This window comes from Pestalotiopsis fici, assembly GCF_000516985.1.
Source record: "Pestalotiopsis fici W106-1 unplaced genomic scaffold PFICI_Scf_1, whole genome shotgun sequence".
Classification (NCBI taxonomy): domain Eukaryota; kingdom Fungi; phylum Ascomycota; class Sordariomycetes; order Amphisphaeriales; family Sporocadaceae; genus Pestalotiopsis; species Pestalotiopsis fici.
Window position 1 is genome coordinate 5438077 of NW_006917091.1, and position 26385 is coordinate 5464461.

At 33.0% G+C, this 26385-nt stretch overlaps 6 protein-coding genes across 6 annotated transcripts; 3 read left to right on the forward strand and 3 right to left on the reverse strand.

The window, feature by feature from the left end:
- Positions 1 to 14320: 14320 nt before the first annotated feature.
- Positions 14321 to 15860, reverse strand: PFICI_01603 (uncharacterized protein; the record flags this gene model as incomplete). Its single annotated transcript, XM_007830184.1, has 4 exons — positions 14321 to 14633; positions 14684 to 15024; positions 15078 to 15658; positions 15719 to 15860. The coding sequence occupies 4 exons, from the start codon at positions 15858 to 15860 to the stop codon at positions 14321 to 14323; spliced, it is 1377 nt and encodes a 458-aa protein (XP_007828375.1).
- An 886-nt stretch (positions 15861 to 16746) lies between these two features.
- PFICI_01604 (uncharacterized protein) lies at positions 16747 to 19705 on the forward strand (the record flags this gene model as incomplete). Its single annotated transcript, XM_007830185.1, has 7 exons — positions 16747 to 16869; positions 17045 to 17909; positions 17970 to 18271; positions 18393 to 18599; positions 18655 to 19154; positions 19235 to 19523; positions 19583 to 19705. The coding sequence occupies 7 exons, from the start codon at positions 16747 to 16749 to the stop codon at positions 19703 to 19705; spliced, it is 2409 nt and encodes an 802-aa protein (XP_007828376.1).
- A 495-nt stretch (positions 19706 to 20200) lies between these two features.
- PFICI_01605 (uncharacterized protein) lies at positions 20201 to 21111 on the forward strand (the record flags this gene model as incomplete). The annotated part of the gene is made up of 2 exons (XM_007830186.1): positions 20201 to 20368; positions 20434 to 21111. 2 exons carry the CDS (start codon positions 20201 to 20203, stop codon positions 21109 to 21111), a joined length of 846 nt encoding a protein of 281 aa, XP_007828377.1.
- Positions 21112 to 21276: 165 nt separating this feature from the next.
- On the reverse strand, positions 21277 to 22335 carry PFICI_01606 (uncharacterized protein; the record flags this gene model as incomplete). The annotated part of the gene is made up of 1 exon (XM_007830187.1): positions 21277 to 22335. One exon carries the CDS (start codon positions 22333 to 22335, stop codon positions 21277 to 21279), a length of 1059 nt encoding a protein of 352 aa, XP_007828378.1.
- Positions 22336 to 23272: 937 nt separating this feature from the next.
- On the forward strand, positions 23273 to 23596 carry PFICI_01607 (uncharacterized protein; the record flags this gene model as incomplete). Its single annotated transcript, XM_007830188.1, has 1 exon — positions 23273 to 23596. The coding sequence occupies one exon, from the start codon at positions 23273 to 23275 to the stop codon at positions 23594 to 23596; it is 324 nt and encodes a 107-aa protein (XP_007828379.1).
- Positions 23597 to 24167: 571 nt separating this feature from the next.
- On the reverse strand, positions 24168 to 25103 carry PFICI_01608 (uncharacterized protein; the record flags this gene model as incomplete). Its single annotated transcript, XM_007830189.1, has 1 exon — positions 24168 to 25103. One exon carries the CDS (start codon positions 25101 to 25103, stop codon positions 24168 to 24170), a length of 936 nt encoding a protein of 311 aa, XP_007828380.1.
- Positions 25104 to 26385: the final 1282 nt, after the last annotated feature.

A 26385-nucleotide genomic window follows, 5' to 3' on the forward strand; every position in this document is an offset into this window, starting at 1 on the left:
TTTTATAATTATAATTATTATATTAAATTATATTTTTATATATAAATATTTAATTTTTCGTATATTAATTAGGTTCGGTAATAATAAATATAATATAAATGCAATATAAATATAATATTAATATTATATTTATATTATATTTATTAATAGCTATATTAAATTATATATATTTATTTGTTTGCTTATAATTATATACGTTTTTTTTTATTATTTAATAATTATTTAATTTTTATTATTTTTAATAAATTTTTATTTTATAATATAATTACGTTATTTAATTATTAATAAATATTTTTAGGAAATTAAGCTTAAGTATTTTAGCTAAACGGTTTATTTTTATAAATTCGATTTTTTATTAAAAGCTAAAATTAAGGCTATTAGCTATAAGCTTCCGATTTATATAAAATAAAATAGTAATTTTATAAATATATTTATTTGTTTTAATTTAAATAATTCGGATAATTTAAATACGCTTTTTATTTTATTTATACGCGCGGTTATAAATTATATAATATATCTTTTTATGCTTTAAAACGGTATTAAATATAATTTTAGATAATTAATAAATGCGTTATATTTTATAAATTTAAACGCACGGAATTTTTAATAATTTTATTAAAATATCGTCGAAATAAAGGCAATTAATAACCGTATAAATTTAGCTAAAAAATAAATAATATAATTTAAAATTTTTATAACCTTTTATTTATATTTAATTAATTATAATATCGTAAATATTAACGGCTTTTTATATAAATTATATAATAAAATTATTAAATATAATATTATTATTATAACGCTTATATTATTCGGTAAAATTTTTAGCAATATTTAAAATTATATCGCATATATATTATTTTTAGCGTTTATAAGCCTTAAAGTTTTTTCGAAGCTATAATATATTATATATTTAACCGGTAATAATAATTTTTTTAATATAAATAAATTTTTTTTAATATTAATAAATTTATATTAATTAAAAAATTAAATATATTTTTTATTTAAATTAAAAAATAAAAAAAACGGATAATATTAAAATTTATTTATTTATAAAAAAAATTGCTATTATCCGAGCTTGCCGATAATAACTTATTAAATTTTTTTTCGCTTTTAATTAAAAAAAATAAAATAAAAAAGCTTTTTATTTTTTTTAATAAAGCTAAAATTATATAAATTCGCTAAAAAGCAATTAAACGGCGATTTTATATATTATTATTTAATATAAGCTTAATTTTTAATTTATTTTTTAAAAATAATAATTACGGAATTTTATTTATTATTAAATCCGAAATAAATAAAAACGTTAAAATTAAAAATAAATCGCTTAATTTTTTTTAATAATTTTTAAATATTTGCCTATCGATAAATTATTTTAATAGCTTTTATATAAGGATATAAAATAAGGCCGCTTAACGGGATTAAATAATTAACTTCTTTTATTTATTTAGTAATATATTTAAAAATAAAAAACCTAACGATTTATCCGATAAATTCTTAAATTTAGCGGATATAATATTATATTATTATGCGGTAGCTATAAATAAAAAAAAATTTATTTTCGTTTATACGCAATTATTTATTTATATTATTAGCTTTTCATTTATTTAGTTTATTAGTTATATTTATATATAATTATTTTTAATCGTTTAAATTTATCGTATTTTGCTATTATTACTTTTTGTATTTATAAACTTAATATAATATAAAAACGCATTAAAAAATATTTTTTATTTATTTATATTTAAATTCGTATATTTATTTTTATATATTATTATTTTCTTTTATAAATATAATAATAATAAAATTATATATTTTTTTAAATTATAATATTTTTTATTATAAATTTATATTATTATTATTATAAATTTTATTTATAATTTTATTAAGGTTTCCGATTAAATTAAATTTTACTAAAAAAATTTAAAACTTTTTTTTATTTAAATAAGGCTTAAAAAGCAAATTAAGCTTTAATTTAAATTACCTTTTAATATATTTATTTAGCTTATTATAAAGCTATTTATATTATATATAAAAAAAGCGTTTTTTTCGCTTTTATCCCGTAATAACGGCAAGTTATTAAGCTTTTTTATATACGTAAAATAAATATTTATTATAGCTTAAAGTAAATATATTTCGATTTTAATATCCTCCGATTTATTAAATTAGTTTATTAAAATCCGCTAGCGTTTTCGATCGAATAGCGTACGGCCGTTTTCGTATAAAAGAAAATTAGGCATATTATATAATATTTATAAAATACTAAAAATAACGTATAATCGCTTAAATTATTTCCGGATTTTATAATTATTTTATAATTATATAAAATTTTAGAATTTAGCATAAATAATAGGCATATAAATTTAAATTAACGCAATTTAATCCGCAAATTAATATTTAAACTAATAACTTTGCCTAGCTAACTTGCTAAAATATTTTTAATTTAATTAATATATAATTAATTACGTAAAAATAAATGCGATTAAAAGGCAAAATAATTATTAAAATATAATTTACCCGTTAAAAAAGCGTTCGTTTTTTGTATAATTGCTTTTATTATAATTTAATTTGTTAGTTTAAAATGCTAATCCTAAATAACTAATAATTACGGATAATTATTTCCTTTTTTTGATTTTTTACTAATATAGCTTTATATATAAAATTATCGGCAAATATAAATTTATTAAATATTATTTATCGTAAGCTAAATTCTCGGAAACGAAAATTCCTTAATTAACGCTAATTTAGCGTAATTTACGATAAAAACTAATAAATTAATACGCATAAAATAATTTTACTTTTACGGTTAAAACGCAATATTAATAAAATAAAATCCTATTAATCGATAATTTTAAAATATTATGCTATTATATTTTAGGTATAATATATTAAATATTTATAATAATATTAAATGTTCTAAGGTATGATTGGTGGATTATAAACTTAGGCACAGGGAAGCGTTCGTATAATTCGTAAAATCAGGCCGTAGGAGTAGTTATAGGGCTGTATAACTAATTTATTAAAGCTTAAGGAAAGAATAACTAACTACGGAGGAATAACTACCTTTTATACCCATAAAATCAACTAATAAAAACATTCTGGAATATATTACTAATAAACTGGATTTATAATCAAATTAATTAGTAATAAGGTTGATTTATAATCGAAGAAACCATCGAAATCTATGGATTTCTATAGTATGGGTTACCCTGTAACCCAGGGCCACTATGGCCAGGTGCACTGGCCACACTTAGTGGGGCTGGATCCAGTGGAACGTTCCACTGGATTCCAGTGGGTTCCAGTGGCCATAGTGGCCACAACAGTCAATTATAATGACTTATTGACTATACAGCACTGTGAACAGTGGCTGTAAGTGGTGCTGTACTAACTGTAGGTCAGTACAGGGTAAGTTCCACTGATTTCCCATATATCGTTATTTAACGATATCTCGATGGGTTTTATAGCTGTTATAACGATATGATATGCGTTATAAAGCTAATTTTATGCATTATACGATGCTGTATTAATATCCGTGCAATATAATATTATATCGGAAATTAAATTAAAGGAAAAAGGCGTTTAAAAGTATAATTTTAATATTATTTTTAAAATTAGTAATTTAAAATAAAACTAAATAATTATTAAATTTATAAAAAAATATAACTTAATATTTTTTTAATATATTAAATTTATTATTTGCTTTTTTAAAATTTTTTCTAAAATAAACGTAAGCTTTTATTATTTAATAGCTTTTAAGCGTATTAGCTACCGAAAATTATAACGGTTAAAAAATTATATTAAACCTAAAATTAATAATAAAAAGCTTTAGCATTTACGCTCCGGATATTTAAAAGCAAATATATTCCGAAACCTAATATAGTAAGCGAAAAATATTAAAATTTAAAAAATATAATAATTCGATTGCGAAATATACGCTCGAATTTCCGCAAGCTAAATAATTTTTAAAAAAACTCGAAAATATTAGCTTATAAAATTTTTTTATTAAATTTTAATCGATATAATTTATTACCCGAAAGCTTTAAATAAATTTTTTAAAACGCTTATTTTTAAAGAAAAATAATCTAAAAAATATTTTAAATATTTATTACGATTAAAAAAAGCTTTAAAAATTATTTTTATAATTTAAAATTTTATCGCGATAATAAAAAATAATATAAATTAAACGTTTTTATATTATTTTTCGACGGAAAAAGCTTTTTAATATTATATTAAAAAAAAAAGAGATTTTAAGCGCTAAGCACGACGGAAAGGTATCGAGCTGGAAATTAGCGCTTTTTATATTTATAAACTTTATAAAAGCATTAAAAGGGCTAATAAAAAAATCGAATAAAAAACCGTAAAAATATTTTAATCGGCTAATTTTTTTAAGTTTTTATAAAAAAAAGCTTTTAAAACCGCTATATACCTATATAATATAAGCCTATCCTAATTAAATAGCTTTAAATCCCTAAACGAAACCTTAAATTTTTAATTTTAGGGATATTTTCGATAATATATATTAAAATTAACTAAAGCTTTAACCGATAATTTATAGCTTAATTAAAGCTTAATATACATATATAAGTGCGCGTATTATTTTTTAATTAAGGATCGGGAACGAAACCTAAAGTTAACCCGATAAAAAACCGAATATAAAGCTTATTTAAGCTATTTAATAGGCTATTATGCAAATAACCTTTTTCGAATTTAAATTTTAAATATAAAAAATATAATTATAATACGTAATATTAAATTTAATAAAATACGGTTTTATAAAAAAAGTATCCGAAAAAAAAAAGCTTGCTATTTAATAATATAAGCGCGATAATATTATTTAAAAAATCGAAATTAGCGAGCCGAATTATATTAAAAACGATTTATTCGCTAAATTAAATTTATAAAATATATATAATAATTAATAAATTTAGTATAATTTAAAGGGTAAAAAGGCTAAAAATACGGTTCCTAATAACCTAATATAAATCGTTAAATAGCTTAAAAATAACGAAAAAACTGGTTATCCCGATAATTAGGAATTAAATATTTACCTAAATATTTTTTAAAAAGCTATTAAAGCTTTTAAATTAAAAATATATATAGGATTATTATTTTTAGAAATAACGCCTAAATTTTAAATTATAACCGGATTAGCTAATTAAAATTATAAAAATACTTTATTATAAAACGTAAAAAATAAGCTTTAAAACTTTTACCGTAAAATATATTCGAACGGATAAAACGGGATAAAAAAAGCTTATTAAAATATAATAAAAAATATAAAATTTTTAAAAATAATAAATAAAAACTTTAAAAAAAATTAATTTATAAACGCTTCCGAATATTAAAATAAAGCTAATATTAAAATTTATATTAATATTTCTAAAATAAAAATCCTAATTAAATTTATTAATTTAAAAAAAACGTTTTTACCGATAATTAAAGGCAAACTTAAAAAAAAGCTCGAAAAAATCGATTATTAGCGATAAACCACTATAAAAGTCGATTAAGGAAAAAAAAGCTTTAAATAAATATTAAAAAATATTCGCGATTTTTAATTTAAATTTATTTTAGTTAGAATTTTTAAATTTAATATTTTAAGCTTTTTAAAAAACCGATTTTAAAAAATTTAAAACTTTATATTATATAATAACTATAGCGATACTAAATTATAAATTCGAGCGGTTAAAATTAAATTTAGTAATCGAAATTATTTTAAATAAAAAAAAAAAGCTCGGAATATTAAAAGGAATTTTTTTTAACCTTAAAAAAAATATACCGTAATAAAATTCTAGTTTTTTTAAAACGGTTTTTTAATTTTTAAAATTATAAATTCTAAGATAATTTTTTCTAAGCAATATATTTAAAATTACGAATTTTTATTTTTAAAAAAATTTAAAAAAAGCGAAAACGAAAAAAAAATTTAAAAAATTAATTTTATTTATATAAATTTAAGCATATAAATTCGATAAAAATAACTATTTTACTAAATTTAAAGCTTAATTAATAGCAAAAAAAATTTATAAAAAGGATTTATTAAATAAACCTATACTTCGATTTTAGCTGCGAAATCGTTTAAAATTATAATAGTAATAGCTATAAAATTCGATTTCAAATATAAATAATATAACGTAATAAAAGTATTTTTAAACGCTTTTAAAAAAAATTTAAAACTAATATATTACGAGCTTTTTAAAAGATTTAAAATAACTAAAAAATATTTAAAGCTTTAAAAAATATTATACGGGCTAAAGGATTTATTATTATTTTAATATCGGGAATTTAGCAATATTTTAGCCTAATTAAATATAAAAGCGTTACCGGAAAAACCGTATTTATTTTATAACCTAAATAAAACGGTATTTATAATTTTTTATATAAACGATATTTTTATTTTATATCGAAAAAAATATAAAAACGTAAAAAAAAAGCTTTTCGATTAAATTAAAAGAAAATACGAGCTTAAATTAAAAAAAAATATAACTTAATTCCTCGGTATCCGTATTAAAAAAAATAAAACTAAAAAAATACTATTTTTTATATAACGCTTATATTAAAAAGATTTATGCTAAATTTAAGGTAAATAATAATTTTTATATTTTAGTAATACCGATTTTATACGAATTAATATTAAAATATATTAAAAGCGTTTTAAAATAAAAAATTAAAAAATATTAAAAGCTTATCGGGTATATTTTATATATAGCTATTATTATCCGATTAAATATAATTTTTTTAGCTATTTTGCTTTTATATTTCCTTATAAATCCCGGATTTTTATATTTTAAATACGGATTTTAAATTTTAAAATACTTATACGGAACTAAATACCTAGGAATTTAATATAAAGGGAGTAAAAAAGCCCAGGTCCTAACGATAGCTAATAATGCTTTATTCGCTAACGACCCCGAATTAAAACGTAGCTTTTAAAGGTATATTATTAAGCTTTTCGGTAGTTTAGTAATATAAAAAGCTTTAAAATAAGCGATAATTTTAATTAATATTATAAAAGCTAAATTTTTTATTTTTTTAAAAATAAGCAAAAAAATATAACGTTTTAACGCTTTTATAAAAATATCTAGCTTTAATTTAAAAAAGCTTAAAATATTTATTATAATAATTAATAAATAATTCGATTAATTATTTATAAAGCTTTACGGGTTATTATTAAGCTTAAATATATCGATTTAAATAATATATAGCTTAAATAAAAATATATAAAAGGCACTTTTATTATTATATATTTAAATACCGAGTATATATTAGTAAATAGGCTTATAAAAATATTACTAAAATAAAAATTTAAATAATTTATCGTATATTTAAATTTAAAAATCGTAGTATTAAAAATAAAATAAGCTATTATTTTAAAAATTTAAAAAAAATAAAAACGCAAAAATACGGTTTAATAAATTAAAATATAAGGGCCTAAAGGCCATAAAGATAAACGGAAAACGAAAATATTATTTTTAAATTTATATATTTTATTTTTTAACCGTTTTACCGTTTCTTAGCTTAATAAGCTGTTATATACCCTTTTTATATTAATTCCTATTTTTTATTAAAAGCGTAATTTTAAGGAAATTTTTTATCCCGCTTATATAAGCTTTTAAATAAAATTTTTTTTTTAACCCGGCTAATATAAAAATAGGGTAATTTTAATTACGATTCGGAATTAATTTTTAATACGTTTTTTAGCGTTTTTATAATTATAAAAAATAAACGTATAACCGATTATACGGGGATTTTTAGCTTAGAAAATTAATTAATAATTTTCGAAAAGCAAAAAAAAAGGATATTTATAAAATAATATAATTATAATTACTATTAAAATAACGCTTATAACGGTTTTTACCCTTAATAGTATAATATAGCTTATTAAAACGGCCTTTTATAATATTTTTTAAGCAATAAAAGCAAAGCTTTTAAAATTCGCTAATAATACGCTTAAAAGGCTTTTTAGACGAAAAAGGAGGATTAAGAGCGTTTTTTAAAAAAATCGGCTTTTTTGTATTACGGTAAAAGCGACCCTAAGCTAAGGCTAAAAGCTTATTACGGCGAAATTAATAAAAAGATTCGAAAATAAAAATATTATTTTTAATACGAATTAGGAAATTATCGGTTTTAATAAATTTAAAAACCCGAAATCGATAATAAAAGCGGCGGTTAAAATAAAAAAGGTTTTTAAGCTTATTAAAGCTAATAGCTTAAAATTTATAAACCCGATTAGCTTTACGATTTCGGTTAGCCTATTTAGCAAAAGAAAAATAACGGCTAAAAAGCTCGTTAATATTAGTAAAAAATTTATTAAAATTTTTAAAATTAAAAACGCTAATTAAATTAATATTAGCTATCGAAATATTTCGAAAAGCTTTAAATAGCTTTTTTTTAAAAAACTAGCTTTAAGCTTAAAATTAATTCTAAGCTTAGGATTAGGATTATTAGGTTTAAAATTAATCTCAAAATTAAATTTTAATTCGAAAAAAAAGGTTCGAAAAATTAATAAAAATTACGCCCGGTATATTTTACGCTTATATTTGCTTTACCGAAGCTTATTAAGCTTAAAAATTTAAATTAGGCGGGAATTCGTAAATAAAAAGGATTATAAAACTTTTAAAACGACAAAATTAAAAAGAAATAAAAATAAAACTAATAAATAATAGCTTATTAAAAAAACTAAATTTAAAAAATAAAGGCTATTAGGAAAAAGCTTTATTATTATTATTTCGGTTAATTTTAGCTTTAGCGAGCTTAAAAATAATTTAAAAACGACGATTAGCAGTTTTACGCTTAGCAAAACGGTAAAATTAATTATCGAAACAACGAAAAATAATTAAAAATAAGCGGACGGAGCTTTTAAAGCTTTTGCTACGCTTAAAAAAAAAGCGTTTATTTTTAAGTATCGTAACGGCAAGTTTTTAAAAAGCTTAATAACGATAATAAGCTTAAGGATAAAAAAAAAATTTAAAATTAATAAAATTTAAAAAGCTAAATTAAATAAATCCGGAAAAATTTAAAAAGGTAAATATATAATAAAAAAAAAAGCTTAATATATAAAAGGGAAGTTTTCCTTTTATAAAAAAAAAACCTACGGTTAGGATTTATTAATTAAAAAATTAATTATTAATTTTAAAATAAAAGGTAAATTAATAATAAATTTTTACGGATTAAGAAGTCTAAAATCGGACGGAATAGGCAGCAGTTATTAATTTTAAAAAATAATTATTAATTTTAAAATTAATTATTTTTTAGAATATTAGTTATAAGGTCGCTTAAAGCCGAAAAAAAAAAGCTTACAGAGTTTAAAAAAAATAAGATAAACGGACATTAATAAAAACTAGGTTTTTAGTTAAATAATTATTTAATCGCCTAAAAAAATTAGAAACCGAAATTAGATATTAAAAATTAGGAATATATATCCTAAATATATAATTTTTAAGCTTTTTTAAAACGCTAGATTAATTTAAGGGGTATATAACGGGATATTTATTCTATATACTTATAATTTTCAAAGGGATCTTTAAACTAAACTAATTAAGCTTTATAAAAGCTCCTAAATAGGTATATAAATATAATTTACCTTTTATTTTATTTATATAAAATTAGATTATTTTTAATTATTTATTTATACCTATATACCGCTTCTATTAGGTAATATCGAAACCCTAGATTATAAGCTCCTTTAACTATTATAAATATATTAGATTTTTTTTTAAAAAATTTAATTTCCCGAAATCCGGTTTTATTATCCGTAAAATTAATTATATATTTATAACCGGAATAGCTAAAAAAAATAATATAAACCGTATTAATATAAATACGATATAATGGTTTATTAGCTTTATTCGGATTTATATAAAGCTAGTTTCGGGTAAATTTTCCTAAAATATAAAATTCGCAATTTAAATTTTTTTTTTAATTTTTTTTTAGGAATTCCCGTAATTATTTTAATAATTTTAGCTAAAATATCGTAATTAAAATAGCTAAATTATTTATATTATTTTTTATAGCTATAAAAAAATTCGAATAATTAAAAATTAATTCGATTTTTTCGAAATCTATAATTTCGTTAAATTTCGTATCCGAATTCGGTTCCGGGTAACTTAAACCGATTATACGGGCTTTTTTTATTATTTTTAATAGATTTATAGCTAAATATGCTATATTAGGCTTTAATTTATTAGCTAAATATAAAAAAAATTTACGTTTTTCTTAATTTAACGTAGTAAAAGGCTTATTTTTAAAATTATATAATTTATTTCCGCTTATAATACCGCCTTTTTAATAATATAATTAGCCGGATATAATATTTAGCGGAAATTCCGATACGTAAAATACATTTAATAACGTTATTTTATATATTTCCCGGTTAATTTCGAAAAAAAGCGTAATATTTCTAATTCTTTTTAAAAATATTTTTTTATTATTTATAATAATCGGTATAAAATCCGATTTTATAGTAAAATTATCGAATAAATTCTTATTATTTAATATATGCTTTAAAAAACCCGTATTATATAATTATTAGTTTTTAAAAAAAAAATTAATTTTTTTTTTAAATTATTCGAAATATTCGAAAAAATATAAAATAATTCGTTTTCGTTTAAATTTTCGTTATAAGGTAAATTTCCCCGTTTTTTAGATTTTTGGTTTATAATAAATATAGTCGAATTTAAATTATTCGATTTATTCGAATTATTCGAATTATTAAAATTATTCGAATTATTCGATTTTTTTTTATTTAATTTATTCAAATTTTTTTTATTTCCGTTTTAGGTTTTTTATTAATTTTAATTAAATCGGGGGAACCGGGATTTTTTATTATCCGTATAATAAAAATTTCCTATAGCCGTATCCGGATTCCGTTAGTTTTTATTTAAAATATCCGTAATTAACCTTTCGAAAATAAATAAATTTATAAACCGTAAAATATTATATTAACGGTTAGCCTATATAAGGTAAGCTAATTAAAAGGCTATAATAAAAATCGTTTTTTAATCGATATTATCGATTTTAGCCTTAACGCTTAAAAGCTTTAAAATATATCTTTTAAAAATAAATATAAATTCGTTTAATAAATTATAATTTTCGAATTTTATAATATAAAATTTAAAATATAATTACTAACGTAATATAAGTCCGGTGCCTTAATAAGCTAATTATAAAATCGATAAGGCTTTATATAAATTTATTTTATCGAATATTAAATTTAACGGTTTTGTTATTAAATTTTAACGAATTAAAAATAATGCTTAGGCTTTTTAAATATCGGTTATACCGTTATATATATTAATAATTTTAAAAAACCGATCGATTCCTAATAGTTTAAAATATAACTATAACGTAGATTTTTATATATTCCAATTTCCGGATCCGGAAAATTTCTATTTCTCCGGTATTTAGCATCCGGTAATAATACGGATAAAATTATTTATTTTACCGAATTTTCGCCGTTATAACGGTATAATTATCGTTAAAAACGGTAAAGGAATCGTTAAAAAAATAAAAATAAAAAAAATTAATTCTTTTATTTTATCGATAAAATATATAAAGGGATCTAAATGCTATAATATAATATAATAAATACTATAAGGTGCTATAGCAGATCGGCTATTATAATAGGGACTAATTATAAGTGATTTTATAGCCGTTATATAGCTATAACGGGTAAAATCACTATAAATAGCCATTTAACTATAGTTTTCGATATAATTACGGCTATATAAGCTTAAAATAAAGCTTATAAAATCGGCTATTATAACGGAATTCCGGAGTCTACGTTATATTAATTCGTCCGGGAAAGCGGCTATAATTTTCGATATAATTTAAATCCGGTATCTAAATATAATCGATATTATACCGGACCAGGCTTATAACCTATTTTAAAATATAATTAGTAAATTATATAACTTAGGCATAAGGAAGCGTTCTTTATAATTCGTAAAATCAGGCCGTAAAAATAATTATAAGGCTATATAACTAATTTATTAAAGCTTAAGGAAAAAATAACTAATTATAAAAAAATAACTATTTTTTATACGTATAAAATTAACTAATAAAAATATTCTAAAATATATTACTAATAAATTAAATTATAAATTAAATTAATTAGTAATAAGGTTAATTTATAATCGAAAAAACTATCAAAATTTATAAATTTTTATAATATAGGTTACCTTATAACCCAGGGCTATTATAGCCAAATGCACTAGCTATATTTAGTGGGGCTAAATCCAATAAAACGTTCTACTAAATTCCAATAGGTTCTAATAATTATAATGGCTATAATAGTTAATTATAATAATTTATTAGCTATATAATATTATAAATAATAGCTATAAATAGTGCTATATTAATTATAGGTTAGTATAAGGTAAATTCTACTGATTTCCTATATATCGTTATTTAACGATATCTTAATGGGTTTTATAGCTGTTATAACGATATAATATGCGTTATAAAGCTAATTTTATGCATTATACGATGCTGTATTAACATCCGTGCAACAGCTATTAAAATTACGGCGACGGTTTTAAATTTTAATAAAAATAGCGTAAAGCTAACAATAACGAATAAGCTTGCCGTCGATACGCTAACGCCAAATTTTTTTAAACGTATTAACGTATAATAAATTAAAAACGCGCAAAAACGCGCGGGATTAAAAAAAAAATCTTATAAGCTTAACGATAATAATATTAAATAAATTTGCGTCGGTAATAATAAGGCGGGTGCCGTCGTATTTACCGTAACGCTTAATATTAGCATATTTACGCTTTTAAACGTTATCGTGCTTAAATTATTTAATTATAATAAATATTAATACGCGTAAATAACTATAACCGTAAAAAAAAATTTACCTTTTTTACGTTTAATTATATACGAATAATTTTTACCGCGGCTATTATAATAATAATTAATATAAATACCGTTAAAAAGGTTAAAAATTATTAAACGGTAAATAAACGGAAATAAGCGGGATTAAGCGAATTTTTATATTAATAAAGCATTTTTTATAAAAACCTTTAAAATAAAACTAATTAAAATATTATTAATAAATATTTTTATTATCGCCTAAAAACCGCGGGTTAGCAAACGTAAATAAATAAAAATAAAATAATATAAGCTTTATTAAAATAAAATATATAAATTATAACGGTAATATAACGCTTTTAGCGAAATAAATTAAAATTAGCAATTTTATTATTTTAATTTTATTTAATTATTTTTAGCTTAAAATAATAAATAAGCTTTTAAAATATTATATAAAAATAAGCGCAAATATATAAAAATAAATAAATTTATTTAATTTTTCGATAAAATATTAATAGTTATTTAAAATTTAAATTTATAAATAATATTTATAATAATTATAATAATAGCATTTATATTTATATACGTTATAGCGGAATTAATATCGGCGTTTTTAAGGAGTTTAAATTTAGCTTTATTAAAAAACCATTTTTTAAAAACGGGTAAAAAAGCTATAATATTAGCGTAATCGCGTTTATTTTTATTTATTTAATATTAATAATATAAAATTAAAAAAAATACGAATCGAAATTTGCTAAATTATATATATTAATAATTTATATAATTTAAATTTACGCGTACCCGCGTATTTCCCGTTATTAATAAAAGGAAAAAGAAAAATTTAAAAAATTATAATCGGGAAATAAAAAACGTAAAAAAATTAGCATTTAAGCCGTTGCGCGCGTATATTTTTATATAAATAAAAACGTTAGGGTTATATTTACTTTTAAATTTATTAATTATTAAAAAAAAAAGGTTTTTGCTAACGGATCTCGAGCAAAAAATTTAAATAGCTATAATAAGTAAAAAATCTTTTAATAATCCGTATAAGCGCCTAATAACCCGTAATAGCGCGTAATAGCGCGTAATAGCGTATAATAGCCCGTAATAGCCCGTAGCAGCCCGTAATAGCTTAAGCCGGCCGCAAGGTTTTATTAACGCGTTATAGCCTAACGCATAAATTTAAAAAATATATTTTATAATAATATATTTGCGTTTATATTATAAAATTTATATATAAATAAAAATACCCTAAATATGCTATAATAAAATATTATATTAAGGGGCGAACGTAAAAAAAACCCTTGGAATTTGGGGTTTTTCAATAGTTTGGCCTTTAGGCATCCGTATAGGTATGGTGGTACGGTGCTTGAATCTGGCCCGTAAAAAGGGGGTAGCAAAAACTGTGTTCTGGAGATCCAATGTGTGGATCCAACCATGACAACAAAATGGAATGATTATTCAATGGCCGTACATGTAGCAAACAAATTTGCGGGGTTAATGTGATACAATCAGTTTACTCTCGAGTCTGATAGAACTCAGTGGACACAAATTTCCCCTCATGTGATAACATCTCATCAATAGTCCAGTCCTTATGAGCGTGTCCAGATGGAACATTGGTGGACGTGAAGGCCGAGCCTTTCTCCAGATGAGCCTTGACTGCCTCGAAATTCTTTTCCGCATACTCGGAGGCATCTGAACCCAACAGCCACTCTGGCTGGGGAAATTTCAGCATGGACGGGTTGGCAGCTACAGCTTCCCAATCGGTCTGGTGCCAGACATGCCTTGTCTCCCACCCCATCCTTTGGGTCAAACTAGTTCGTTCGTATCTACTCTATATGAGTATTTACGGAGTATTACCAATGATTCAGAAACTCACCTCAGTCGTTGGTAGGCTCGGAAAGCAAAGGGAATATCTCCCTTATGGCAAGTCTTTTGCAGAAGAGTCGCGATGCACGCACCATCCTCAATAGCTTGTGCTGCACCTGTTCCTGATGTTGCGAGATGTGGATGCGCTGCATCGCCAACAATGCAGATACGGCCGCCGTCGGAGGCCCATTTTGGGACAGGGTCTCTCCAAAGAAGTTTATGATCAATGAGGCAGTCTGGTGTGATCTTTTGAATGATGTGTCTAAGCTGCTCATCCCAGCCCTGCACACATGCTAGCATATCGTCAACTTTCCCCTTGACATGCCAGTCTTCAGAGATGTCTGAGAGATCCTTGCCATTTTAGCTTTTTCACGACTTATAAAATGAGGCATAGCTTATCTTACTTTGTGGGTGACGAAGCACGTGGCCGCATTAGCTGCCTTGTTCGTTGTTAAGATCGCATGCGTATCTTTCGCAATCCATATCTTGAAGAGATCCTTCTCTGATGTTGTAATGGCTGCTGTTAGAGGATCTTGTCCTAGCAAGTCAAGAGAGAACCATGATCTGTAGACGGCGAATCCACTCTTTTTGGCCTTGTCATCAAGGCCAAGGATGTGACATCTCGACTGGCTGCGTACGCCGTCGGCGGCGATGATGCCATCTGATTTCCACGCTTTTCCTCCAGCAATGACAGTTGCTGCATCATCAGACTCTGAGATTTCAGTAACAGGAGTTCCAAAATGGATTTCCACTCCTAGGCTAGTAGCATACTCCAACATTTGCTGTTGCACGCTACCTCGGTGACTGTACAGATTTGGATACCCATCGAAACTGGTATGCAGCTGCTGATTCAGGAGTATCTTGCCATTCTGGTCCGAAATAGTCATCGTATCTGGACAAGCCGACAGATTGGTGATTTCCTGAAGCATATTGCCCCATTTGGACATTAGGCGAGTCGCATTCGCTGGTATCTGGATCACATCCCCTATTTTATACCGAAATTAATCACCTTTGTTCCAGTACGACCGGTCGACACAAGTCTTACCCTGCTTTTTTGTGTCTGGGTAGGATTCGAAGATGTTGACATTGGCACCTCTCAAAGCAAGCTCAATGCCAGTGGCCAACCCTCCAAAGCCAGCACCAATGATGGTGATGGCTAAATTGGCCAGTGATTGTTCCTGTAACATCCTGCGTGATAGTGAAATTTACTGTATAAGGATTAGATATAGTAGAGCCTGCGATCGATAGTCGAGGTCACAAATTGTCATTACAAAGTGCCAATGTTTGTGGTATGTTGCCAATCTTTACGCTGTACATTGTGCATGTGCCGGGTAGTCAGAACCGTCTCCCGGCCGCTACCCTGGTCGTAGGATGGATATTTTGCCAGGCCCGGCAAAGCTGCATTACTGTGAGCACTCGAGTACTCTTACCAAACAGGAAACGGAAATTATCACTTGGCTGCGGTCGCATCCACCTACCCTAACTGGCCTCATGCCAGTGTAAAGTTTTATTCCTTCATTCGGTCACTCATCTTGTCCTCAGATACTGTTTACTGAATCATCCGGAGGCCGGAATTCTTGATTCCAGGGATCCTGATCGGGGCCGAGGGAATGGGTATAAGGAGACAGGGGCCCCTAGCTTCCCCAGATTTCCCCCAAGAGTATCCGCTCACAGTTGCATTAGACAGCGCTCCCCCGCAAATGCCCACACAAAAAGCCATTGCCGAGAAGGCGAAGCTGGTCAAACTTGGCCAATGACAGTCTTCGCGCGCGGAGACTTGTGGTAGTCAGGCAGTGCGTGTGGGTGGCCACAGGCGGGGATGCCTAGGGCCCCCAGACTCTGAGGGCGGGAATATTCAGAACGGTCCCCTGCACAGAATGGCGAAGAACGTACCTAGCAGTCATGTATTCCTGTAGTTTCTTCCTCCACTACACCAGTCCTCACATTGGTTTGAATATTAATCACAATCGCTGGTCCGCGTACGTTGCAATGGGAGCCCAACGGGAAACAACGAAATGTTCACTCGCTTGCGAGTACTGTAGAGTCAAGAAGGCAAAATGTAAGTGCTGAACCATGTGTCTGGATCTTATCAGGATAGCTGACAGACGATTCCCTGAAATTGTAACAACCTCCCATACAGGCACTGCGCAGCGGTGCCGCACCGCCACTGTGGCGCTGACGCCACAGCTGGATATAGTTAGCGCAGCACAGTCGCACTGGATTCTTGCTTCTGCAAGAATCAGTCTATATAGCAATATATGGTGTACTGACTACTACCTGACGTTCCATTGGTAAACCGTTACAATTCTGATACCACCAAAGCGGGCCCACTATGATTTACCTGCTAACACTTCACCTTGTATTTCTCTAGGACCACAATGAGGAGTGCATCTTTCCAGAGAAACGTTCACGAACAAGGAAGCGAAAGGAACGGGAGCAAGAGATGGAAAGTCGCCTATTGCAGATGGAGAGACTCCTGCATGCGGCCACTCAAGGGACTCTCACTAATTTGTCATTCATGGGCGCTCCGAGCGCCAATTCACCAGCAACAGCATTTTCATCGTCTTCCAGGAATCAATGGCCACAAAATGATGACAGGAGGACGAGCTGTGATGTTGTCGCAGACCTGGCCGACTATGTTGCTAGGAATGCATCACCAATGGAGCAGGACCCTCTGGAATCTCTCTTGACTTCTTCACCCACCGACATACCCGTCATTTTCTCCGATCCGACTCCGATAGATCCAACACTAGAGCATCAAAACAATGCATCTAGGCCAACGACGGTAGGAGCAAGTGACCCTCATACATTGAGTTGTCCCAACGCGCTGCAGCTGCCTGCTTCGCCGCCCATTTCAGCCACAACCAACGACAACAGCTTCCCTAGCGCTGTGACAGACGCTTATCCATCATGTCTTCAATGGGAAGACACGCGGCCAGCCGAGAGTGACATGCAGTTGAATCCAAATGCCGATTCAAGTCACCAAAGCAAACGACGAGCAACTCAAAAGAGCCCGCAAACAACAGATAACGATGAAACCACATGCCCTTCGTATTTGTCAATATGTACATTTCCTGCTGTTGAATGGGTCTCGCAACAATCAGGTATGTCGGACTTTCTGGTCAGTGTAAGACAGCTGTCGACAGCTATCAATCGTGAGAAACGACTCGACAAGCTCATCGACCCCGTGAGAGCCCCGGATCCAGATCTGGACACAGCGCTACGCTGGACCAATGGTAAAGTACCCTAAGACATTCATTCTCATGACATCATGAGTTCTCATTCGAAGTCTGTAGCTTATTTCGATCATTGTCTGGACCCAATTTTCGAATATGTGAATCGATCCGACTTCGAGGCTCGTTTACGAAATCATTTCACGCATGGTGAAGGCCCGAGTAGAAACAATGGATGGTATGCGATGAGAAATACTATCTATGCATCTGGTTGTCGTTATGTGATATGCGAGGCCAGAAGTCCTGAAGCCTTTTCAGAGTCACGGACGCAGTCATGGAAATATCTCGAAAATGCCCTGTCAGTGCACACTGAGCTCCTGTACGGGCCAACTAGCCTCGATTCTATCCAAGCACTGCTTTTAATGGTATGTCTACCGTCTCAGTGTTTCAGACACAAGTTCCGAGTGTGACCCCAGAAAGCTAGTCTACCATTTCCTAATACACTCATGCCGAATACTCTTGATATCATGTGCTTACCAAGAATAGGCATTTCATGCTGAAGCGCTAGGCACTCCTGCCCTTGAGTTTACTCTACTTTCGAATGCTACGCGGCTAGCACAGTCAAGAGGATTACATTTGCGAACACCCTCAGGCACCTGCGTTCCCTCAGAGGATGATTCAACAAGACAAGCACTCTGGTGGAGTCTGTACTCTTACGAAAAGCACCTTGCTTATCGCTCAGGTATTCCGTCCGTAAGTTGCGTCTTATGAACTGCTCTCTCGTTTCGCGCATGTCTCATAATCACAGTCTATTGACGACGACTATGTCAATTGTCCACTGCCGTCTTCAGCAGGGTCTTCCTCGCCCATATTTGCGGAATTTCTTGCCAAGACAGTGGCTCAAGCACAGATTTCATCCACGGTGTCGAAAACACTAAACAGTGCAAAGGCCCAGACCGAACCTGCCGAGAAGACCCTTTTCAATGTTGAAGAATTGAGCAAGCGACTTGGGCTATGGAAAGAGTCTCTTAGCCCTGTATATCAGACTCAAGCTCCTTTCAAATTTTCGAACTTGGCCCCGGGCATGCAGATATACCACGTCCTCTTCCTACACTTTTGCTACCATGTCTTGGTGATCGCAATCAACGGGACCTTTTGCTATCCCTGGGTCAGACCGGATCTCCATACTAACCACAGTCCTGCAATCCGTGAACAAATACAAAAAAGCACAACAGCTGTTGCAGAATCATCCAGACAGATCATATTAGCAGTTCAGAGGCTTGAAATCACGTCAACCCTGCCAGTCTGGTAAGTGTTGCCCAAGGCATCTACCGCTTTCAAGATGGAAATCAATCAATAGAAGATGCTGACCAGGGGACGTACAATAGGCTCACATTTTATTTTCCTTTGGTTGGCCTGATCAACCTCTTTGTTTGTATCATAAAAGACCCACTTGCCCCAACAGCCGCCTCTGACCTGCTCTTGCTGGATCTCGTAGTTGGCCATTTTGGATATCTTGAGTGGATGTCATCTTCAGAGCTCAATCTTGCTTTCCCAAGAGAGGTTGCCTCTTACGCTCGCGACCTCGTGAACAAGGCAAAACACAAGACACCAAGCAGTCAACAGGCAAGCTGTACTAAGCCGAATGGGCAAAGTCAAGAAGAGCAAAACTTAGATGTAAGTTCTCCACAGCCCGACAATAATTGATTTAAGCTAAATATCAACAACTCCTTCAGATGGTTTCAATTGATGCGCTCATTGGCTTGGAAGACTGGTGCACATTCTTGCCGCCAATGCAGCAGACTTCCTCTACATTGGACGATGGGTTCAAGGCGACTGAAGCGGATAAGGTGGTGTGAACATGGTGATGCATAAAGCGGGAAAAAAGGGTTGAATTTATAGTTAGCGCGAAAACTTTCTTAAGGAAGTATTGTTTCACCTTCCGGTAATTCCTGTCCTCGGGCAGTGTAAACATTTCTCTATGTACCCGTTCATATGTGTATGGAGGCCTTTACTCTGAGTATTGCATTTTCGTTTACAACAGAGCCTTGTCACTTTAAGAATGTCCCTGTAACCTCGTCGAAGAAATAGTCATATCGAACTTTAAATGCGCCAGGGACGCGGAATGTTGCCAGCTAACCCCGGGCCGGCTGCCTTTGATGCTGAATGGAGCCGGTCTTTCTTGTTCCGGCCGGTGGGCATAGTAGCTTCCAGTCGCCGATTTGGGTAGAAGAAGAGAAATAAGAAAGAGAAAGCTCAGATACAGTTAGCAATAAAGCCACCTTCTTTTCAAATCTTTTCCGATTTCTCCCGATTTCTTCCTGTCTCAATTTTAAGCAACAGTGACAAGCAGGATGGCCAACAAATTTCAAAGGCTAATTCGTTTTGAAGATACAGAGGGCCGCGTGCTTTATGGGGAAGCGCCATCTTCAGAGGAATTGGCCGGTCAAGAGGTTCCAGTTTATTCCGGTCATGATCCTTGGAACTTGGAAGCTACTGAAACAGTCGCCAAAGTAGCAAAAGTAGGTGTTGATTGTGATTCTATAGCATTCAACTGAATAGCTAATCTCAATTCTCTCGAATCTAGGTATTGTGTCCTTTATTACGGGTCCCAATCATCTACGGAATTGGGCTCAACTACAAGACACACATCCTGGAGGCCGGCTTTCCCACTCCAAAGCACCCTACCGTCTTTACGAAGCCACCAGATGCACTGAACGGGCCTTTCGAAGACGTCAGAGTGCACCCGGATTGCACAAACATGGACTATGAGGGCGAGCTGGCAGTAATCATTGGAGAGGACTGCAAGAACACTACTTCCAGTGAAAATGCTCTCAATCATGTGCTGGGCTACGCCGTTGCAAACGACGTAAGCAGTCGGTATTGGCAACTCCCGGAAATCAGCGGCCAACAACATGGGTACGCCAAAAGCTTTGATGGGTTCGCTCCTTTAGGACCCGTTATTGTCTCGCCTACTGTGCTGAGTGACGTGGATCATCTTACTCTGGTGACCAAGGTTAACGGCGAAGAGCGGCAGCGGGCACGCTTGGACGTTCTCTTGTTCAGTGTCGGTGATCTCATTGTCCACTTGAGTCGCGGAACCACGCTGCGCGCCGGGACTGTTATACTGACTGGTACCCCAGGTGGAGTTGCAGCTTTCATGAAGCCACCGGCATGGTTGAGGGATGGGCATACTGTAGAGGTCAGCATTTCCAACATTGGAACCATCAAGAATCGTATGATATTTGAGGACGCGAGACAATAGAGCAATTGATTTTCCGTCGCAAATTTTATAGCAGAATTTTGTTCCCAAGTATTTAAAATGATGTGATCCCTATCCTCTTTCAACCAGTTTTCAAGTGGAGTCAAAAGAACGAGTGCTTGAGAATCAAAAGCGACCTCAGCGGCATATATGACTCTCTGCCGCCAACTATTCCGTCGGACCCGGCCTCATGTAACTCGGCATATCTGCATGGCAATCTCCAATCACACCCAGCCAATTCAAAGGAAGATGGTACAGCACCAGCACGGACGCTGCGCAAAACCCGATGACGGCAAAAGTTCTGATAGGTGTCTGGAGGCGTGGTGGCCAATTCTCATAACCCGCCTCGACAGGAGACCTGCCCGACTCGAGGGCCTTCATCCTCATGGCAGTGAAAATGCAACCCAGACTGGCCACAAAGACGGATTCGTAGATGGGAAACTGGTAAACCTTTTCAGGAAAGAGAGTGAGCGGCCTATATGTTTTGGCGTACCCGTACCCGTGGGTGATTCGAATAGCCAGGTTCTCAATGACAAAGTCCAGCATAAACTCAATGCCCCACATAATGGTGAAAAGGCCGGCATTGGTCAGCTGGGGCAGCCGCTTTCTGATGCGCTTCGCCATGGCGGTGCCGAGGATGCTAAACCCTGCGCAGAAATACACATACATCGGCGGGCCCCAGAGGAGGCTCTCAGCATAGCGACTAGACGACTCGTGGTTGTGGAACGGGAGAAATTTGGCCCATACTCCGCGGTTGATGCTGTTCGAGTTCCACATGAAAATGTATTGATGGCTGTTGAGGAAGCCATCTGCGCAGAGCGCTATCAAACCGCCGACGACGTGACGGCCGTCGAGAGTAAAACGACCGGGCTCGTCGCTCGGCCGAAAGTGTCCGAGGTAAGGGAATGCTGGCACGAGGAGACAGAACCAGATGTGAGCAAAAAGAACTGCAACGCTGATGGCTTCAAAGATGCGCAGGCACACGAGGCGCCATGGTTCAATCACATCAGGGCCTAGGATGGGAGCTGGCACAAATTCGGTAGAAGATGCAAACCATCGAATGAGAGCTTGGATCCACATGATTGTGAAGCCGAGGCCAAAGACACTCATAGCTGAGGCTGTGCCATCGTGCTTATATTCTCCAGCTTTTTGAGAGGTTGCGTGCCCTGGGAGCAGAGGACTTGCCTCGTCGTAGGATGTTTCTTGCCGTCGCGTATAGTTCGACATGGTGTAACTGATTGACAAAATTGCACAAGTTGTTCGATTGAACGACGAATTCCGGGCGCAAAACAGGGAATCAATATAGATAATCATAATATATTAGATATATAACCAACCTTCATTCGAAACGGTGTCACGTTCCCTGCTGGCTTTGCTGTAGGGGCTGGTCCCATGGGAGTAACCAGTGTGTTGAATCGTAAGCTGAACTGATCCATGGCCCGGGGAACTATGGCAGCCGGCGGGATGGTCGGCGCCATGGATCCGACGAATCAGACATCAGGGTTCTGATTCAAGTCAACGGTCTACCGTGACAACAGAGAAAGAGACGGGAGCGAATCGAAACTCACGTGCAAGGCGACTGAATTTAGAGAACTACAACGTGGTGCAATAAAGTGCAGTGCTAAGCGAGTGGCCGCAATGGCGCGACCGGCCGATCGCCCGGCTCACCTGGAAGCAGCTGTTCGGTGGTAGGCACCAGCGCTAAGTAGGTATTAACACCTAACTCTCCTAGCAGCTATCACAGCCTTTCCGCCCTTTTTTTATTACTTATTTTATATATTTATTTTCTACTTATTAAATGTTATAAAAAAACGCCTTTAGCACTTATTAATATTTATTCATGGTGATAGCTTATGAATTCATTCATTTGACTTTTTGACTAAATCCTCCAGTATTTTTCACGTACCGTGATACTTACCTAGGTACCAAAAGGCGCCTTATAAAAGCGGCGCTACGCTAGTCCTACCGGCGTCGCGTTCCAACGGCGACAGCCCGAGAGAACGAACAAAACGACGATGGAGAAACAACTGGATCCGATGAGAGAATTTCCAAAGAGATTGACGCCGGAGGAGAAATTGTGAGCGCACACCCGACGACGAACACGATGACCAAGCAGCCCCAGACCGCCGAGCAACAGCCCAATGAGCAATAATGGCAGACCATAATGCTGACCGCGATACCGGAGAAGGTCGAGAAGAACGAAGTCCGCCAGGCCGAATCAATTGAAATGAGCAGGCAGACAATGCAATCGCTCGCCCATCCCCGCGAACGGGCAATGCAGGTGCAAGAAAAGCTGGAGGAGACGCAAGAACAACTGAGGCAGCTGCAAGGGGATGAGAAAGAAACCCAAGACCAACTGAAACACTTGGAGGCTGAGCAGAAAGAGACGCGAGAACAAATCTTAGGCATCAAAGCAGTCCTGGAGCACCAGAGCCCCCAGCCATCCCACGCAGAGGTTGTCAGGATCCCGCTCACAACAAACTTTTGATGCAGACATGTACCTCATTTGACCTTTATCCTAGGACTCTCGATTGAACGCCGGTCGGCAGTTATACAAGCGACGCTGAGGTGCACATCTGCCAACCTTCGGGTCAAAAATGGCATTCAGTAGTTTGGACCAAGTTTAGAGCTTAGGTGACCATTCCATCTGACTTTGAGAAGTTAGTCACACCAGCATACAGTCCAAAGGCCTGCAAAAAGGCAGCTAGAAGTCTTTGAGGTACGATGGTGGAAGAAGAGGTTTTCTACAAGTTCCGAGGATCTACAGATTGAGGATCACCGCTGATTTTCTGGAAACAGGCGGTTAGTGTTCTCCAATGGTACTGAAGAGTTGCAGTCCCCGACATAAAAGGTTGATGCCCACGGAGACGCAATCAACCAGGTACTTATTTCAATCACCAATTCATAATTTCCGGTGCACTGGAAATATGGTGTAAAATGAGCGTGTATAGAAGAGAGGTGAGAAATATGGAACCAGCTGCGACGGCTCAATGTAGATAAGCTCCCAAGGCAGCCTAGTTTACACGGTAACATGTGATTATACAAAATCCCATAGTAGGTCAAACGAACGAATCAAAAGAGTCCGGCCAGCGTTCCGTTGAAGTGCGAATTTTTCTTTCAGGGTGACGCAACTTGATGATACCATGGAATCTGGCACTCCAAAAGTCCAATCTCTCTTTTGTGAAGCCGCCGTTATCCGGCACACCGGCCTCTCGAGCAAGTGGCCCGAGACGTCCGACCTCCTGAGGGTAGTCGCAAAATCCGATCGACGAAAGCCTCCTAATAGGGTCCCATGCTTTCAACATCCAAAGCTCAGCACAGCCGAGCAAATCTAGAACAGTCAAATCTTGGATTTTTCTGTTACTGTCTTCGACATCTTCAGCATTGTCGTCGCCCATGTCTCGTGTGGTTTCAAAAGCTTCTCGCAAAACCAAAATGCCAACGGCACAGAGCTTGGCGCTTATGATATTGCCGCCAGCTGCTGTAGCCAAAAAGTAATGGACATTGCGGCGTTGCGACCGGCTCATTGTTGCGAACTCGAGGTTCCAGAAGTAAATCATGTCCTCGGCGAAAAATGGCATATCAGTCCACAAAACGTGTTTTCCTATGGACGCCACGTTTTTCTGATTATCATCACCAAACCACGTCATATCACCCGCCCCATGAAGGAGCATGAGCTCAACGACCAGTCTATCCCTTTGCAGAGTGCTGCAAAAGCGAGCAGCAGTGTAAAACATGGTCCACACCATTTGAGTAAATGCTGAGAGGTTTGGTTTCCAATCATGCTCGGTTGTTCGAGCTTGTATCGCGACCTTGAACTGATCCTCAATCATCCAAAGATAGCTGCCAATCATGTTTGTAATCTCGTCCAGTCGGCCATCCAGTGCATGGCGCTTGGCATCAATCTGTAGATGTTTCAAAAGGTTGGTAGGACATGATGTTACCCAGCGGAATTCGATTTCCTGATGATTACTCCAGGAGTCGGAGACTGACATGGCGAAAGGAGGACCAGAGATTTCTTTTAATAGAATACTCTGGTTGGCATAGCATGCTGTGGTACTAAGACAGTCCGTGTCTTTAAACATGATGGATCACTGCCGGCTTTTATACCCGTAGGAAAGGAGCCTGGCCCCCACCGCCCAATCAAGAGTCTGCCAACACCAGGGGCACAGCCCCCGAGAGCATGTCATGATGCTTGCAGATCCCTAGATGGTGATTGGTTAATGCAAGTCTACATGTGCAGTACGACTAGCTTACAGTTTTTATGTCCTATCACATCCCTCACTTTCTTTCTGCATTACAATGCACCCAAATTTGACGTTTTTCGCATAGATGTGCGGCGCCTTGGTTCATGATACGGAATGGGCCATTGAATTGACAACAGCGTACTATGATCCTACGGTGCGTGGCGAAAATCATCACCTTTTGTGGAGTTGGGGACAAGCCTGACATGGACTAGTATAGCAAAGTGGTGCACATTTCTTACCCTTTGGACCGTCGCTTTAGAGTGGCAAAAATAGCGACAAGTCCACGGCCGACATGAGTGGATAGTTACCTGTAATGCACCCCATCGACGGTAAGTCGGTTGGACTGACACTCTTCAATGCAGGGGTTATGTGAGTTATAAATAGCATACGCAGAATACTCTGGAGTGGACTGACGTGCCGCCGTTATGCCAGCCAGAAGGATGCCGTAAACATGCCGGAGGGAGAACTTCTCTTGCTCTATATCTTCTATTCACATTTACATTCTGTCGTATCGACGTAGTCAGTACCCACCGCAGATCACCTGCGTGGGTATATAGTTCGCTTTTCAGCACCTCTCTTTTGTAAACTAGAGATCAACTCAGACAACTTTCAATGCTTCCTCGATCATCTCGTCTTCACTTCCCCCTTCACACATCGGCTCAGGTGAGACATTCACATTCACACCCTGGACTTTTGCATCAATAGTAGACAGTACACTTTTAAAATGAGTTCGCCAGCTTCAGCTTGATCGATTCGTAATCAGTGGGGTTGCCAAAGACCTCCACCTACGTACTGTGGCGTTGAAGACTGTTCCAGACGACCATCAAGATAAACGAGTGTGATAGCCATAATCCTAGAGCTATATATTCCCAAGTTCGGAGTAGCAAGAAAAAGGAAACAATGTATGAAGGAGCGCGTAGCTGATAAATGATTGAAGACTTGGTTCCATCCGTTTCTTAATGGCCGTAGCCTGAACAATAGCAAATGCCTGGTGGCGGATTGTAATTGCACGCTGGCATATGCACATACT